The 19,483-nt window shown below is 37.7% G+C and overlaps 1 protein-coding gene across 4 annotated transcripts in view; it reads left to right on the top strand.

The window, feature by feature from the left end:
• Window positions 1-19,483, top strand: part of ZDHHC17 (zinc finger DHHC-type containing 17) — a 91,214-nt gene that overhangs the window by 13,906 nt on the left and 57,825 nt on the right. For 2 of the 4 annotated variants that reach the window (XM_029954304.1, XM_029954303.1), the window contains exons 2-4: window positions 7,517-7,612; window positions 10,696-10,799; window positions 17,866-17,988. In XM_029954304.1, the coding sequence (XP_029810164.1) occupies window positions 7,517-7,612; window positions 10,696-10,799; window positions 17,866-17,988 (323 nt within the window). Of the gene's footprint in view, window positions 1-7,516; window positions 7,613-10,695; window positions 10,800-16,505; window positions 16,562-17,865; window positions 17,989-19,483 lie in introns of those variants that run through there. The other 2 variants (XM_029954305.1, XM_029954306.1) reach the window with 2 other exon arrangements.

The raw sequence follows: 19,483 nt of genomic DNA, 5'->3' as shown, positions 1-19,483 counted from the left end.
TCATTGTGGTGTTAATTTGCATTTCCATAATGGCTAATGATGCCAACTATGTGTACATGTTATTTGCCATCTTTATATCCTCTTGGGTGAAAATTTTATATACTCTTTGTTTGCTAGGCCATACAAACACCATACACAAGGTGGCTTAAACAATGGAAACTTATTTTCTCATATTTCTCGAGGCTGGAAGTCCAAGATCAAGGTATTAGCAGGTTTGGTTTCTTCTGAGGTCCCACTCTTTAGCTTATAGATGTCTGCCCTCTCACTGTGTCCTCACATGGTTTCTCCTCTCTGTGGTCACAGTGCCCCTGGTGTCTGTGTCCAGATAGCCTCCTCTTTGAAGGATACCAGTTAGATTGGATTAGGGTCCACCTCATGACCTCATTTAAACTTAATTCCTTCTCTAAAGGGCCTGCTCCAAATACAGTAACATTCTGAGGTACTGCAGCTGGGCTTCAACAAATGGATTTTTGGGGGACACCGTTCAGCCCATGGCAGTGTTTTTTGCCAGTTTTTTTTTTCCAGTTGAATCTTTATTTTACTGGTGAGTTTTGAGAGTTTTTAATATATATTAGTTTGCAAATATTTTTGTCGTAGTTTGCAAGTATTTTCTCCCAGTCTGTAACTTGTGTTTTCATCCTCAACAGGGTCTTAGAGCAAAGTTCAAATTTTGATGAGATCCAATTTATACATTTTTACTTTTATGGACTGTTATTTTTTTCTGTCAAGTCTAAGATTCTCCTTGCCTAGACATAGATCTCAAAGATTTTCTTTTTCTTTTTTACAGTTTATAGTTTCATTGAAACATTGAAGTTCAGGATCAGTTTTGAGGGTTTTTTTTTTCCCTAAAGTGTAAAAATTAGGTTGAGTTTGGTTTTTCCCTGTAAATGTCCAGCTGCTTCAATACCAGTTGTTGAAAAGCTCATCTTTCCTCCACTGAATTGCTTTTACTTTGTTGTCAGAAATCACTTGAACATATTTGTGTGTGTTTATTTCTGGGTTCTGGGTTCTGCTTTATTGATCTATGTATCTGTCCCTCAGCCAACACTATACCATCTTGATTACTGTAGCTATATAATATGCCTTGAAATTGAGTGACTCCTTTCTTTATTATTCTTTTTCAGAATTATTTTAGTTATTTTGCCTTCCCATATAAATTTTAGAATAACCTTGTCTACATCTACAAAAAATCCTGCTAGGATTTTGATAGGAATTGCTTTGAACTCGTATATCAGTATGGGGAGAATTGACATCTTTACCATGTTAAGTCTTCCAATTCATGAACATAGTATGTCTGTCTGTTTATTTAGATCTTTGATATCTTTCATCAGTGTTTTGTGGTTTTCAGCATAAAGGTACTGTATATGTCTAGTTACACTAATTTCTATCCTCTCAGTCTGACTTACGGCATCTCTCCAGCAGTTCTCATATTCCTACTTCATCAGTTTTTAGCTTTATCAGATTGTATGTAGTAGTGATCATTTCTCCCATCCTAAAAATATCCCCAAACCAAACCGTATTTTCTTTTGATCCCACTTCTGTCTTCTGCCCTATTTCTTTGCTTTTCTTTATAGCAAAACTTCTCAGAAAAATTACTTATATTTGCTGTTCCCACTTCTTTTCCTTTCCATCTTATCTTTAATCAATCCAGCCTGGCATAGGTCCTACCTTGTCAGAGTAAAGCAGCATTTGTGTAACTAAATCCACTGGTCAGCCTGTGGTCTTTATCCTTCTTGACTTTTCATTTGCATTGATATAGTGGATTTCTCCTGGATAAACTTTCTTTTTTGCTTCAGGGAAATGCAGATCAAAACAAAGTGTAAATTTGGTACCCATCAGATTTCCTAAAAATTAGGTCTGGTAAATCTAACCATACTGAAAGGAAAACTTCATTGCTAGGGAGAGTACAAATTGGTACTACCTCCTTAGAAAGCAATTTAATGATAGTACGTTGAAGATACTCAAAGTCCTTTTATCCAGAAGTTCTACTACTAGGTGTTAACCCCAGAGAAACTTTACAGCTAAGGTCTGTATAAGATTGTTCATTGTAAATTGGTTTATGATAGCAAAAAGTTTCAGGGAAATGTATGTTGTTTATTCTTCTAATGAAGTACCATCTAGCAGTTGCATTGAATAAACTAGGACTACATCTATCATCACAGAAAAATCTAAGAAACATAACATTATATGAAAAATACTAGGTATGAAAAGATAAATGCTTTATGATGTATTTGTATATAATAAGATAGTAAATGGAACTTTTCTTGTCATCTAAGCATTTCTCCTGGAGCTCAAAGCTGAGGACAGTCGCTGACAAAGGATCCCTGTAGTGTAAATAGAAACACTGAGCTTGCTGGGAAGCGACCATGATTTGTCCTGGAACTCTTATTACCTCCAGCTTACACAAAATAGAGATAAAATAGCCTTGCAGTGGAAGAGCCACAGAGAGGACTTCCTCTGTGTGTGCAGTGATGTTAAGAATATTTCCTTTGGACCAGGCAAACACTTTAGAGGCTAGATAGGCTAGAGCCATCATGAAAGAAACTTACCAAAAGAAAGTTGCCTGCTTGGTACAAGCAACTCAGGGTTATACCACTAGCATAAGAGCTGAGGAAGAGTTTTAGAGGTGAGCCGGAGAATACCTGTTTTCTACCAGAAAGTGTTACAGAGATTCTGTCAGAGAAAACCAGAGCTGGATAATAGGGTGGTAAAAATGAATTTCATTTAGGATCTATTGCAATAGGGAGGAAAGAAACCCCTCAGTATAGAACTGGGCTCCGTTCTGAATACAGCAAGGACAGTTGGGGTTTATAACAGAACGATGGGCTCAGTGGATGGGAATTCTAATAGGAGACATCAAGGATAGGGGGATTCTTGCGAAACTAATTTAACAGGATTCTTGCTGAAGGCTGAACTCTGCAGTCCTAGAAAGGATATGGGGAATAAGGGCGAGGCCTCGTTGAGAAGAGGGCTCAGAGGACTCCTACCAAAGTTTGGTTGAGAGTTACTCTGTGCCCCTATGGGGTGAATTTCAGAAATCTCAAAATGCTCCACAGGAGAGAGCCACATTATCACCAGTGATTGAGGGTAGTTTATAGCCAAGTGAAAACTAAAGACAGCACCAGCTTATATAATATGAACTTGTCTCTGTCCTATGGTAAGCAGAATGATGGCCCCCCCCCCCAAAGATATCAAGTCTTAATCCCTGGAACTTCTGTTACTTTATGAAAGGGATAATTAAATTAAGGGTCTTGAGATGGGGAAGTTATCTTAGATATCCAGGCAGACTCTGATTACAATCATGTGTATCTTTATAAAAGACAGAAGGAAATTTGAATACACACACACACACACACACACACACACACAGAAAACTGTATGAAGCAGACTGGAGAGATTTAGAGTTGCTGGCCTGGAATATTAGAGTGATATTGCTACACCCCCGGGAATGCTAGAAGCCACCAGAGCTGGAAGAGGCAAAGCATGGCTTCTACCCTAGTGCCTTCTCAGGGAGCCTGGCCCTGTTGACACCTTGTGATACTGATGTTTGATTTTGGACTTCTGACCTCCAGAACTATAAGATCCTATATTTGTGTTGGTTTAAGCCACTAAGTTGTGGTAACCTATTACACCTGCAGTGGGAAACTAACACACCATCACACAGCACTGTAATTATTGTTTGCAGAGCAGTGAGAACACAGGAAACTGGATCGTTAACTCTGCCTGAGGGAAATGAGGCTATGAGGACATTTGAATTGTGAATTGAAGGGTTTTTAAGAGTTTGCCAGACCTGAGATGGGGTGTGCCTTCTAAGTAGAATAACTACCATGAACTAAAGGACACTGAGGTTTTCAATATACATAACTTCTTGGTATGGCTTTTAAACTTATAGGATGCTGGGTCTCCTGAGTGGCTCAGTTGGTTAACTGTCAGACCTCTGCCCTGGTCATGATCTCACAGGTTCTCTGCTGTCAGCTCAGAGCTCGCTTGGGATCGTATGTCTCCCTCTGTCTCTGCCCCTCCCCACTCTCTCTCAAAAAAAAAAAAACCATTAAAAAAAACCCCAAACCTGTAGGATGCTTGGAAGGAAATGGTGGATACTAAAGCTGGAAGAAGTTGGGGCCAGTTCGTGCAATTTTGCATGATTACTGGAATGTTATTGTTTTACCCTATGTACATGATCATAAGGATTTGAAGCAAAGGAGTGATTGGAGGTAGACAGACTATTTGAGAATGTATTGTAGAGGCAAAAAGAGAAAAGAACTGATTAATTTGTTTGGAGAAAGGTAGTAAGACTTGGTAGCTAATTAATTATACCTGAAGTTTTGGGAGACTGACTCAAGATTGAATGAGATTTAGTATGGACATTTTGATAGTTGGAAATGCTTTTTAGTAAGTAGTACAGGAAGGAGGAAAAAAATGTGAATGTGGTGAGGAGGAAAAAACTCATTAGATGATCTTTTAAAATTGTATATCTAATCTGTGATCTTGCTCAGATCTTCCTGATTGTTACCTACTGAACTAGATATTTTGAGTGCCTTTGTTTATACTCAGTTGAAGATGCGATTTGTGAATTTTTTCTTTAAGGCTTTTCAGTGTTTCTTTGCCATCATATTTGCAATTTGGTAATTAAATTTAAAAAACTAATGTACATGTGCACTTGATTCATACATTTAAAAAGCAAATAACAGCTTACAGTTCTTAAAAGGTACTTCCTCAGAATTTGCCACACATGGGACATTTTGTGTCTTATAGTTTTCTGGATCTGAGTTGGAAATGTGGCCAGCACTTGAACTTGGACTACTGGTGAGAAGAGTTGGCTGTGAGTGTGAAAGGCAGGAGAGAGAGAAGGTGACTTTCATAAGATTTTCAGGCCAACTAGGAGATATGTTAAAAGAATGCTGGTCAGAATCCTGTAGTTGGAAGATAAAATTGAGAACTAATCTCTAGTGAAATATGAAATTTGACTTGTCAAAGTTTATAGTCCTATGGTCCAGAGAATGTTAGGGGAAGACTAAGAAGGGAATACCTAAGAAATAATGTCTGAGTTTAGTTAGGAAATGTAAGATAAATCTAAATGTTCAAGTGACTGGGAAATGTTTCAATAAATCAGTTTAATAATTAAATATTTTGTAGTGGTTAAAGCATTACTTATAAAAACTACCTGTAATGGCATGAAGAAATCTAAAATGGAAGAATATAATATATGAGTACTATAATTACAAATTACATAAAAGTATTTGGACAAATAAAGATTGTATAGTAGCGTTGAAAAAAAATTTAGAAATTAAGTTAAATTAGAAAACAACATTTTCTTTCTTTTATTTTTTTCAAATTTATTTTTGAGAGACAGAGAGAGACAGTGTGAGCAGGGGAGGGTCAGAAAGAGAGGGAGATATAGAATCTGAAACAGGCTCCAGGCTCTGAGCTAGCTGTCAGCACAGAGCCCAACGTGGGGCTCGAACGCACAAACCGTGAGATCATGACCTGAGCTGAAACCAGACGCTTAATTGCTTAACCGACTGAGCCACCCAGGTGCCCCAGAAAACAACATTTTCTCCTAAAAATGCATAACTCCAGTCTAATAATGAAAAAAAAATCAGAAAAATCCCAGTTGCAGGTCATTCTGTAAAATACCTGACTATTCAAAACTGTCAAGGTCATCAAAAACAAAGAAAGTCTGAGAAATTATTAAAGCCAAGAGAAGCTTAGGAAGCCATGACAACTTAAATGTAATGTCATATCTTAGGCGGGATCCTGGAAGAGAAAAATACTATGTAAAAGCTAAGGAAATCTGAATATAGTATGAGTTCAGTTAATAATAATAATGTATCAATATTGGTTCATTTAATTGTAGCAAATATGCCATACTTATATTCAGTATTAATATTAGAGGAAACTGGGTGTGTAGAATATGAGAACTTTGCATTGTTTGTAAATCTGAAACTATTCTGAATAAAAATCCTAAAAAATAAATTTTATTTCTAAGAATGTAGGAAAGGGAGAAAAATATACATGTGGGCATTTATTCATCAAATGTCTGTGGACAGAAAAAAAAGCATGCCATATATATGTGTATATATATATGTAACTATATATTTGTAGTTACAAGTATAATACATATATATAGAGCTATATATATACACATATATATATATATAGTTACAAATATTTGTATACATATGGATTAATTCCAGGGGGAAATAAAGTGAAAACCAGTTGTTGTTATGTTTTTTTTTTTTTAATTTTACTTTTGAGAGAGAGAGAGACAGAGAGAGCACAAGGCGGGGGAGGGGCAGAGAGAGAGGGAGACACAGAATCCGAAGCAGGCTCCAGGCTCTTAGCTGTCTGTACAGAGCCCCGCACTCGAACCCACAAACCATGAGATCATGAAGTGAGCTGAAGTCAGATGCTTAACCCACTGAGCCACCCAGGCACCCCTGAAAACCAGTTTTTAAAGAAACTAGGTGATGAACATTTTCCTACTCTAAAGTTTGTTGGAAGCAAGCAAGATTAATTTGATAGTTTGGGTTGAGGTGATGTTGGTACTATTACAGTACGAGAGAACCTATGAGTCAAGCTGGACTCTCTATCAGAAGCAACAATCATTAAAATGAAAAAGGAAAAGAATCACAGTTGTGTAGTGTTAGCCAGGGATCCGAGACCACAAGAGAATATGTAATAAATGGGACCTGTTGCTTACTGAAAAAAATGGATTCAAAATTGTATAATCAAATCATTTTTGTCTACTCTGTTAGAAGAGTGCAGCAAAAAAAGCTAGGCAGAATTCTGTCTTGAGTGTTGTGCCATCTGCTGGCACTATTAACTAAATACATTTAAAAATTATTTTATGATCTTGTAATGGCTGCTGGTTTTCCTTATTCATTGTTCTTTGGTTACATTTGTTTTATTCTTATACTGTCTTTTTAAAATATATAATTGATATTCCTTTTTAAAAATTCCTTATGGTATCCATCACTACCTCAGGTTTTTAAGAAGTTCTCACATTTGGCTTGTCAATTTTAGCTGGGACTTAAAAGTAAGTCAAGTGTGCATAGACCTTTTTTCCTTTCCTTTGTTCCTCTCAGAAACCCTTTATAGTGCTCTAATTTTATCTCCTCCATTTAATGGAATTAAATTTGAGCAACTCAATATTATATAATTAAGTACATTTCACCTCTTGATTCAGAATCTATCCTATTACAGTGATACCTGACAGCAGACATTTACACAGTGCAAGTCACAGGCATACACTTAATCCCTGCCGGCTTGCTAATTCACTGTGTATGTGAGCTATGCACCAAAGGCAGGCGGTAACATGGGCCTTGTAGGTAACGGGTATATGCCCTAGAATTGATTTCTCCCTCTTCTTGGGGGGAAAGTTTGGAATTAGGGCATCTTTTCATTTCTGTTGCTTTCTTTCTCTCTCTCCAGAAATTGTATTTTGCCCCCTTTGAATTCTCTTCATATCCTTTGCCTATTTTGTCAAATGTGATGTTATTCATGCTTTTCTCAGAGCTTGGTGTATGGCCAGAGAGTCCAGAACAGTCAGAAGAGTCCAGGGAATACACACACTCCCCAAGAACAGGAAGATGCATCCTTCTCTCGCCAGGTGAACCGTCCTTCTCTCACATCGGTATCTGTATGTTCTTCTGGGAGTGTGGCTGACCTGGGAACCCGTCATTCGTGCTGCCCTGAATTCTCTGTGTGGCCCTGTTGTTTTCAGACTCCTTTCAATATCATCTGCCATTGAGGGAACTATATCCTTGGCTGTGTTTGTTAGCAGCATTATATCAAGCATATTAGCCTTTATGTTGGAGACTGCTAATTTTTTTAAAGTTTTTTTTTTTTAAAGTTTATTCTGAGAGAGCGAGCGAGCGAGCATGTGCACATGAGGAGGGAAGGGGCAGAGAGGTAGGAGGTGCGAGTATCCCAAGCAGGCTCCACACTGTCAGCATGGAGCCAGGAGTGGGGTTGATCTCATAAAACTCTGAGATCATGACCTGCACCAAAACCAAGAGTCAGACCCTCAACCAACCGAGCCACCCAGACGTCTCCCCTCCCACTGCTGCTTTTTAAAATGAATGTAACCTAAAGATTTAATAAGTCTGGCATTTAAAAAAAAGTTAACTAGATTGCACACAGACACGTGGTAGCTGATTGGTTATATTCCATCTGGACATGTGAATAAACGTGTATTGTGGCATCTCTCCTCTTGATACACAAGCCAGCCTTTGCCTCCACCTGCTGTGTGAGTCTCGGTTCTGTCATGTTGATTTCTCTCTGCAGCAGTGTGCAGCAGCTGAGCTCTCCCAGGTCCGCTCAGTCTTAGCTACTGCTTCAGCATTAGACTGGGGAGGTGCGTTCTCTTTCCAGTTCTCTTCAACACCAGGGTTGTAATAAACCTTGGCTGCAAGCTAGGTATTTTAAGGATCTTCATATGGCGTAATTTCTTTACTCCAGTACAGAAAATCATTGTGTTAGCCTTAGAAGGGGTCCTGCAGGAATTGTAATCTAGTAGTTCTTAAACGTTTTTTTTAAAAAGCGGCTGATCTTTTTTCAAGTAAATCTTATATAAAACCTCAGTACCTAAAAGGCAGGGTAGATAACAAAGTGCTATGTTTAAAGAATTGAGAGTTGTGAAGCTCTCTGACACCGTGGTGTTGGTCCTTGAGGCACCTCAGAGGAACTATGACCAGATCTTATTCATCCTTCTCTCTCTCATTTTTTTTAAGTTTTTTTATTTTGAGAGAGAGAGAGAGAGAGAGAGAGAGCGCTCAGCATATGAGACCTGGGGAGGGGCAGAGAGTATTCATCCTTCTCTTTTTACAAATAAGGGACTTGAAATCCTACAGTAGTGAATTGCCTGACTGGGTGTAGCCTGGATAAGAAAATGGCTGACTTTGAATTCCATAGCTTCTCAGTCTAGGACTTTTTCTGTTGTACCAAGCTGCTTCTATCAGAATTACTGCATTACTTAGTGCTCATGATAGTTGTGTTCTTAATCGCCTTGACCCATTTCACCCATCCCCTCACCCACCTCACCTCTGGTAACCATCAGTTTGTTCTTAAGAGCCTGTTTTTTGGTTTGTCTCTTTTTCTTTGTTTCTTAAATACTACATATGAGTAAAATCATGTATATTTGTCTTTCTCTGACTTAGTTCACTTAGCATTATACCCACTCTCCATCCATGTTGCTGCAAATGGCAAGTTTTCGTTCTTTTTTATGGCTAATATTCCACTGTATATACCACATCTTTATTATCTATTGATGGACACTTGGGCACTTTTATTCTTAGTGACTGAATTTTTTTGCACCCTCTTAAACTTTGCACTGGCCTTCCCATGTTCTGGCCTGAGGTTGCAGTACATTGTATAGTGTTTTATGTACAGCAGGACAAAAGTGCTCTGTGTTTTGCTGTCACGTAAAAGAAACATAATTGTATCTTACTGCTGTGTTATATTGAGGAAGCTGACATGCATAACACGGTTTGTATTTTAAATAGAAAATTACAGCACATAAGCTTTGAATGGATGTAATATTCTGGAAAACTATTTAAAATTAGGAGTGTGATCTTTTTAGAACTATTTTAGTAGATTTACATTTTATCAGAATTGCCCATTGTTCCTTACTCACCTCATGGTACATGCTTAACAAGCCCCTAGCATAAAGGAATATAAGAAAAGATAATATCTGAAAATAATAATCTTCGTTGATTTCTTTACCACCTTAGAGTTTATTTGGCATGTAATGAAAGCTTGAAATTTTTTTAAAGAAACTTTTAAATATTTTGGTGGGGGGAGAGAATGCGTGCGGGCGCGCACACACACACACACGCACATGCACACACGCACAGGTGGGGGAAGGGCAGGGAGGAGGGGGACCACATAGAATCTGAAGCAGGCTCCACGCTCTGAGCTGTCAGCACAGATCCTGATGGGAGGCTAAAATCCACAAATTGTAAGATCATGACCTGAGCTGAAGTTGGATGCTCAGTTGACTGAGCCACCCAGGCACTCCTAAAACTTTTTTTAAACTTTATTTGTTTATTTTGAGAGTGAGAAAGTGTGAGCGGGGAAAGGTGGAGAAAGAGGTAGACTCTCAAGCAGCCTCTGTGCTGTCATCACAGAGCCCAATGCGGGGTTCAAATTCATGGAAACGTGAGATCACGACCTGAGCCGCAATCACGAGTTGGACACTTAACTGAGCCACTCAGGTGCCCCGTGGCATATGATGAAGGCTTTAGAGTGTTAGATATATATAAACTTGTTGAATCACTATGTTGTACACCTGAAACTAATGTAATATTGCATGTCCACTATACTCAAATAAATTCAAAAATAAAAAATAGAATGCTCAAGGTAGGGATTATGTAGGAATAAAAGACAAATTGGTCTGAGAGAATAAGAGTTGATTTGAAATTAAGAGTTCTGTGAAGCTAAAGATGAATTTCAGTTACAAATTTGTCATTCATTTCTAGTTTGGCAGCTTTTCTGTTTTGAGAGTATGTACAAGGGGTAGATCTATTTGAACACGCTTTTTCTCTGAAGAGGACAGATTTTAGAATTAGGTAAAACTTAACCATTTCAGTAATGAACATTCTTCAAACAGTGCAAAAGTGGTAGTATAATTTTGAAATGTTGTCTGTATCTCTTTTCTGAACTTCTGCCTTTGTGTAATTTACTCTTTAATAGGAAATCAAACCTCAAAGCCATTATAACCATGGATATGGTGAACCTCTTGGACGGAAAACTCATATTGATGATTACAGCACATGGGACATAGTTAAGGCTACACAGTAAGTTTTTTTGTTATAGTTGCTCACTTCTTTGATATCTATATTTTAAGTAAGATATGAGCACATGTATTTCTTTCTCTTTATTGATGATTCTCTATTTGGTGAGATATTGTTTTCATATTTTAGCTCTTTGTACAAATTTACCATGGCTGATTTAAAGGACTTTGTCTAGTCAGTCCAATGTCTGGGATTCCGTAGGGACAGTTATGCGTGGGTTATACTTTCTTGTTCCTTTGCATGTCTTGTAATTTTTTTGTTGAAAACTATACTGTTAAAATTATATGAGATCGCAGTTCTTTTTTTTAAATTTTTTTTTCTTTTAATATTTTTTATTTATTTTTGAGAGACAGAGAGAGACAGCGTGAGCAGGGGAGGGTCAGAGAGAGAGGGAGACACAGAATCTGAAGCAGGCTCCGGGCTCTGAGCTGTCAGCACAGAGCCAGACGTGGGGCTTGAATCCACGAACCGTGAGATCATGACCTGAGCCGAAGCCAGCGCTCAACTGACTGTGCCACCCAGGCGCCCCGAGGTCACAGTTCTAATATCAGATTCTCCTGGGGTTTGTTACTATTATTTGTGCCATTTCTAAATTAATTCTCTAAACTCTGTTATCTTTGTCATGTGTGGCCACTGAAGTCTCAGTTCAGTTAATGGTAAGTAAATGATTGAACAGAAATTACTTTTTTTTTTAAGTTTATTTATTTTGAGAGAGACAGAGACAGTGTGAATGAGGGAGGAGCAGAGATGGAGGGAGAGAGAGAAATAATCCCAAGCAGGCTCCACACTGTCAGTACAGAGCCCAGTGTGGGGCTTGAACTCACAGAATTGTGAGGTCATGACCTGAGTCACCAACTGAGCCACCCAAGCGCCCCAGAAACTTCTTAAATCCCTAGAACCAGTAAGTTCCTGATCTCTGTTGAGTGATTCTCTGAATGGTTTAGATTCTCCATTCTCTGCCAGGCAGCTTTCCAATGCCTTAGCCTTCACTGTCTGCTTGCCTGGAACCTCAGAGTCAATCTGACATGAGAGCTTAGGGTTTTCTTAGGTCTTTGTTGAATCTGTGCGCATAACCTTATGCTTGTGCATAGCTTTCTAGATTTCTAGGAATATGTCTGAGCTTTTCAAAGCCCCTATGGTTATCTCATTTCTCAGCCATTGCTTCTTTCCTCAAATTTGTCTGTTTGCCCCAGCTGTTACACATCCTCTCAAGCAACTGTTCCAACATTTGACAGTCCTCAGACAGAAGCTTTTAATGAGTTTAAGTGAGGTTCAGTAGATACGCCTTTCAAGTGGACTCTTCTGGAGAACCACCAAACAGGTCAAACAGTGACTTCTCTTTTGGAATAAGGCTTTGCAAGGACCCTGTCCCTATTCTGCTTACTCTGGTACTAGTGTAAGGGAACCAACGTGAATTTGCTCCTTAGTGAGTCACAGATTCACTAGGTGGAGTTGTCACATTAGTTAAACTATTTGCAGCAAAGGAGGTCAAGTGGAATAACATGCAAAGCTGTGACTGCCTGAGCAAAGGTGGATGGGTTCCTTTTATTTAGTGTGAAGATGAATATTTAAAAAGAAGATCCTTGTCATCATATGTAGAGATGGGCATAGGTTGCACAGATACCTTAAGGAAAAGGAAACCTGCCTGTACATACATTGTATGCTATGTAAAAGAGACATGTGCTCTGGGTGCCTGGGTGGCTCAGTTGGTTGGGTGTCCGACTTTGGCTCAGGTCATGATCTCGTGGTTCGTGGGTTCGAGCCCTGCATCCAGCTCTGTGCTGACAGCTCAGAGCCTGGAGCCTGCTTTGGATTCTGTGTCTCCCTTTCTCTCTGCCCCTTCTCACTCTGTCTCTGTCAAAAATTAATAAACAATAAAAAAATTTTTTTTTTCAAAGGCATGTGCTCCTCCTTGGGCAGAGATTTGGTCTTATAATGAGGCAAAGGTAATTGTCAGTCATTCTAGAGGTTATTTCATTGTCTGTGCAGGTGTGATTCAGGGGTTATGCTCAAACTGGTCTGGATGGTCTGGGCTGGACAGTTGCTATTGCTTGAGGGGTGGTTTTGGTTTCTGTTTCTAAGTTAAGAGATAAGCTGGAAAGAAGAACTTAAGGAAAAATGTGGGATGAAGGTTGGTGACTTCAAGCAGGTGGGCACAGTAAAGGTCAGGTCTTGGAGTCTAGCCAGTGACTCCAGTACCAGGAATACAAACATTTTTCAAGGCTGCTGGGGAGCAGAGAGGCTGGGACTATGATATGTTAAAATATCACAAAGCTCTCTGTTCTTACAGAAATTCACCTGCTTTTTTTGACTGAATGCTCCTTGGATTGTTAAAAGCCTTTGGTTAATTTCCAGAGTTCTAAAAGAGTGGATTCTGACAGTTTTTGTTGCCAGTTTTTTCATTAGTTTTGTGGAGAGACAAACTTTCTAAGTTTTTTAGTTCACTGATGTCACTCTGCCTTCTTGAATGTTATGTATAGTTAAATATCAAAGCATATTGTGCCACCTGTATTTAGCAAACCGATTACACTGTTTTACATTCATCTTTCCTTTTGAGACTGCTCCTTTTGTGATCTCCTTTCTTCCATTTGTGATTAATCTGTCTCACCCAAATGCATCATTTCTATCAGCAGATAAAGCCCAGTATCTTTGATCTAAGAAGAAAACAACCACCCTTCTTTTTCCTTACATAGTCTTTTAACTACTCTATTTCATGAAGAGTATCTGTCTGTAATTTCTACCTTTAAAAACACTTATTTAAATTGTGAAACATTTCGGTCCTACAGTGTGAAGTGTAGAGATTAAGCAGATTAAGCAGATGATCCTAACATTTTGCTGTAATTGCTATAGGTTGCTCAGTGTGCTCTCTTCCTTCTCCTCAAGGGAACCTTTTTTGAAAGAGCTGTGAATTATTCTCATGAACATTCTGTACATTTATTTCTATAAACATCTATAAGAAAATATGCTATTGTAACATATGCCTGAAATTTATATAAATTGTATTCTACTCTTTTTTTTAAGCTTATTTATTTGTTTTGGGAGAGAGAGAGAGAGAGAGGGAGAGAGAGAGAATCCCAAATAGACTCCGTGCTATTGGCACAGAGTCCGATGGAGAGTTCAAACCCATGAACCTTGAGATCATGACCTGAGCCAATACCAAGAGTCAGTTGCTTAACCAACTGAGACACCCAGATGTCCCTAATTATATTCAACTTTACGTATTATTTTGCAGTTTTTTAAAAATAAAAAAAAAACTGTATACCTTTATTGATTTATCAGTATTGATAAAGACCTAATTTATTTTATTTTATTTATTTTTTTTTTGAGAGAGAGAGAGAGAGAGAGAGAGAGAGAGAGAGAGTAAGCAAGAGAGGGACAGAGGGGGATAGAGAATCATAAGTAAGGCACTGTGCCCAGTGCAGAGCCGGTGCAGGTCTTGTTCTCCTGACCGTGAGGTCATGACCTGAGCCAAAATCGAGAGATGGGCACTTAACCAACTGAGCCACTCAGGTGTGCCACGGACCTAATTTATTGTTTAACTGCTTTGTATTATTCTATCATTCTACTTACTGAGGGACGCTTAAAACTGTTTCTGCAGTACTTCTTTAGTATTACAAACATTGCGTCAATAAATATCCTTCTTCCTGTTTTTCTGTGTACATAAATAAGAGTTCTTCTAGGGTAGAAAACTCAAGTGGAATTTCTGACTTCTTCAGTATGTTCCTTCAGCTTTACCAACTATTGCCAAATTGATTTCCAAAGTGGCTGTGCCAATTTGTACTTGAATCTGCAGGAAATGAGTTCTTCTTTGACCACTTCTTGCCAAATCCTAGTTTTGTCACACTAATAATTGTCAGTTTAATGATTGTGAAATGGTTTTCTGTTTTGATTGGCTTTTCTCTGATAACAAATAATGTTGAATATATTTCCTATGTTTATTAGCCATTTGGATTTCTTCCTGTGCAAACTGACATGTTAAATCTTTTACCCATTTTGAGTTCTTATATCTTTTTTGTAATTGATTTGTAAAAGTTCTTTTATGTATTTTGGTGGGAGTCCACAAGAAGTTCTAGTGTGAGATATGTATCATGTTGGTGCCCTTCAAAGTCCTGTTTTGCTGCTCTCCTGCCCTCTTTACACCTCCCAGTCATGCAGCTCACCATTCAGTACTCCGCTCCATTGCGTCCAAACCTCAAGTTTTTTTCCTGCAACAATGTGGTAGAACTTCTCCTCTGGACACCTAGACTTCCACAAGGCTCTCTCACTGTGGTGTGGGTAGTCTAAGACAGTGTTGTCCAGGGTTCCCAGACCATTGCCCGGAAGGGCTGTAACAAGGTCAAGGGCTACTGCCGGGTCCATGGCTGGGCCACTGAGATCTGTATGCCTGTTAACCAGCACGTGGGTGGAAGAGACGTCTCATCTCCCTTCTGGTGTGGTGCTGGATCCCTCTGCCTCCTGCAGAGGCACTTTTGTCCACGAATAGATGCCAGATTATTGTTGTTGGAAGGGGGACAAACGATGGATGTCTTATACTACCCTGATGCTGACGTCAGTCTAACCCATTTCATCAAAATATAACATATATTGTTTTAATCATTTCTTAGTCTTCACAATTAACTTAGCTATTTTTGGTCTTTTACTTTCACAAATGAATTTTATTTATTTTATCTTTTGTAATGTTTATTTTTGAGAGAGAGCGAGAGAGAGAAGGGGCAGAGAGAGGGAGACATATAGTCCTATGTGGGGCATGAACTCACGGACTGAGAGATCATGACCTCAGCTGAAGTTGGACACTTAAATGACTGAGCCACTCAGATGGCCCCACAAATGAAATTTAAGTTCTACTTGAGAAATTCATTTGGGATTTTGGGATACTCATTTGGGATTTTAATTAGAATTTCATTGAATCTGTAGATTAATATAGGGGAAATTGGTATATATATTTATCCCAAGTGTTATTTATGTAGTGAGAGCATTATAACTAAATATGCTTTCTCATTATTATTTTCGATGATTTAACATTTCATATTATAATGATATGAAAATCTGATCCCAAATATATTTTACTTGGATACTTTGTTTTAATGATTTTTTTTTGGCTGAAAAAAGATAACCTCACAAAGATACATAATTCCCTGATAGAAGAATTATAGTCTGTGCTACATTTACTAAGTCACAGTAGTTACTTTTTCAGTATTATTCACTAAACAAATATTTTACTGAATTTTAACTTGAAATACCCATTTTTTAATGACAATTCTTGCAACCTATTCAGGTTCTGGCATTTTTATAATTATAGTAAATGTGTTTATACATGTTAGAAAATTGTGTCAAAAATTTTAGCACATCCACATGAGAAAGTTTTCGTAGTTGATGTATTTAGATCTTTCAGAAACTATATTATATAATGATGCAAACATTTTCAACCCTACAGTTTTTAAAAACGAATTCTCTTTATAGCAAGTTTTCTTCTAAAGTAGAAGTAGTTATTTTCTCACTGTGTCTAAAATACCCTTTTGCCTTGAAGGGGAACAGACCCAATTTCCTTATCTATTTTAAGAATATATGGTTGATAATATAGTGTGTACTCATTTGCTGTCACTACCCCTCTCAGTTCCTGTCCCCCACCCCCCAAAACAAGCAAATTTGAAATACTTTTCTTTTTTGTTAGATACAGTTCACTTCTTTGTATGGTTAAGAAGATTTTCAGGGCACCTGCTTGGCTCGGTTGGAGGAATGTGCGACTGACTCATGATCTCTGAGTTGTGAGTTTGAGCCCCACGTTGGGTGTAGCAATTACATATATACATACATACATATATACATAAACTGAAAAAAAAAGATTTTCATGGTCACTTACTTAAAGTGTGAGGTAGATTCTGCTCTTTAAGTAATGTGTCTAGTTTATTTAACTAAGAACATGGAGGCAGTTTTCTGTAAAGATAAAAGAAGTTAAGGTGCCACTGTCATCTCTGAATTGTGAAACTCTTGCTCTTCCCTTCGGTTGAGTACCTTATGCACGTGTGTGTACACATGTACGTATTCAGTACAGAGCCAGCGAGGGCAGCAATATGCAGGCTCTGTTACATATTAGTGAAGCTTAATGAATTACCTATGAATACTGGTAGACATTTTAATATTTCCTTCTAGTGTCCCATTGTGCCACCCCTCCCCCACTCTCACCCTGTGGTATGCCTTCCCCGTTTTGGAGACCACTCTAATTAAGAAATTACAAGTATAGTCAAAGCCCATTTAAATTTGTTTTTGTGTCTCATATTTCCAAGGACGTGATATTTTGTTTAGAATAAACTGGTGGTTCTTGAAGCTCCATGGTGGATTCTTGGTGGTTTATTGTACTGTTCTCTCCATTTTTGCTTATGTTTGAAATTTTCCATAATAAAAAGTTTAAAACCTTTATGTAACCAGTGTTCAAAAGCTGCAAGGGAGGGTAGGATCAGGCTCACTGCAAGTACCTTCTCTTCTTTACCAAATAAAAACTCTACCAGTGTACTTTGTCTTACGTCTCAGTGACTTGAACTCCTAGCACTCTTTCCCCACCTACCCTACTTCCTGTCCCCACAAGTCCTCTCTTATTTGCTCTAAGGAATATCAAAGCCAAATTTATAAACAAAGAATCCTGAGGCCTGAGGTAAAATAGCCTTTCTTCTTTTTGTTCTTCTGAATCATTGATGCTTTTTGTTACTGCTTTTTTGTTATTTAATATTTTTAAATATAATTGTATTTTTATAAGGACCCTTGTGTTTTGTGGATTAAGAGGTGATACTAATAAAAACAAGCAATCTCTAGACATTTTATTTCTGGTATCCTTTTCTCTTTCAACTAATGAGATATTGCATTCTTCTAGATGAGATATTTAAAACTGAGTTTGCTAACTGGATTAGGAAAAACTGTTGGAATATTGATATTTTTAAAGTAACATTTTACATTGAGAAATCCATTTTAATTTCCAAGTATCAAATGGAGCATTATTTTCTTCTGGAAATGTTACTTTCAGCTTTCCATTTTTTGTGAAATAGTAATAACAATCTCATATTTTCTTTTTTTCAAGATATGGAATATACGAACGCTGCCGAGAATTGGTGGAAGCAGGTTATGATGTACGGCAACCAGACAAAGAAAATGTCACACTCCTCCATTGGGCTGCCATCAATAACCGGATAGATTTAGTCAAGTATGTGTTTTCTGTATTTTAAAGTAATTATTTATTATAAAGTTATTCTAAATGATTATAAAAATTAGTCATTTCTAAAATTCATTGCTTTTACCTTCTATTTTTTTTAATGTTTAATTTGAGAGACAGATAGTTTGAGCGAGTACAAGCAGGGGAGGGGCAGTGAGAGAGAAGGACAGAGAGAGAAAGAATCCTAAGCAGGCTCCTCTGATGTCAGCATGGAGCTCGGCACAGGGCTCAAACTCATGAATCGTGAGATCATGACTGGAGCCGAAATCAGGAGTCAGATGCTTAATCAACTGAGCCACATAGGCGCCCCCATTGCTTTTAAATGTAAATCCTATGTACCTTTTTTCCTGAAAAAAAAAAAAATAGTTTTTAACATATACTAAATGCTTGTTTGTACAAGGTGCTGTGCTGAGTGCCTTTCCAATTTACCCTTTAATCTTTAATTCTTAATTCTTGAAATAACCCTATGTGAAAACTAAGAATTATCCCTGTTGTCCTGATGTGGAAACTGAAGCATATAAATAGGTTAAATATGTTACTAATAACATGCAGTTAATAAAAGTTGGAATCAGGATTTCAACAATCTAACCTGCAGCTCACATTTTAAGTGTGAATTCTTTGGGAACAAGCTACAAGAGAAAAAAGAGGGGGTCACAAAGATAATAGGCAATAATAATCTAATTTAACTATTCATGCCAGCATAAGTGATGAATATTTACTAAGTATGAATGATTTTTATAACTTACTGCTAATCTGCTTGTTTAATTTTAGTAAGAGGTAGTTAGATAAGACGGTAATAGAAAGTCTTTCTGGTGAATCTGGGTTAGTAGTCTCTGACAATCTGGACATAAATTCTTTAGATAAAGACATGAATCTGAAATAAACCAGTTGCAGATGTGCTGTTACGTATACCACACAGATTAGAGACAGAATAGGACATAAATGCCAGGTAAAGGAATTTTCCATTTTGAGTGTGAAAGAAAGGAAAAGCAAGTAATAATGAAGCATTGAACTTGAGTGTCTTTCTTCGAGAGAGCATATCTCCATTTTATTTGTTCCTTTTGTATTCTTGTGTATCTCATCTTCCCTCTGCCTTTGACATGGGTCTCCAGATGTCTAATTCCGTTTCTGTTTGTCAGAAAATGTTTTTATTTCATCTTCATTTGTGAAGGAAATTTTCATATGTATAGAAATCTAGGTTGGCAATTTTTGTTTTATTTTTGTGTTTTACTCATTGAAAACATCATTCCACTGTTTTCTGGTTTCTGTTACTGTTGAGAAATCAGGCTAACTATTGTGCTTTTGAGGGCTTTTTTTCCCCTGCCTTGGATGCTTTTAAGATTTTTCTCTTTGTTTTTGGTTTTCTGCAGTTTCATGATGATCAAACCAGGTGTGAATTTCTTTTTATTTACCCTGAATGAGATTGCAGTGAATTCTTGATACTTTGGATTGAAGTTTTCATCAGTTCTAGAAAAACCCCAGCTAT

This window comes from Suricata suricatta, chromosome 10 (genome assembly GCF_006229205.1).
Source record: "Suricata suricatta isolate VVHF042 chromosome 10, meerkat_22Aug2017_6uvM2_HiC, whole genome shotgun sequence".
NCBI classification, from domain to species: domain Eukaryota; kingdom Metazoa; phylum Chordata; class Mammalia; order Carnivora; family Herpestidae; genus Suricata; species Suricata suricatta.
This window is presented reverse-complemented; position numbering and strand designations above follow the sequence as displayed.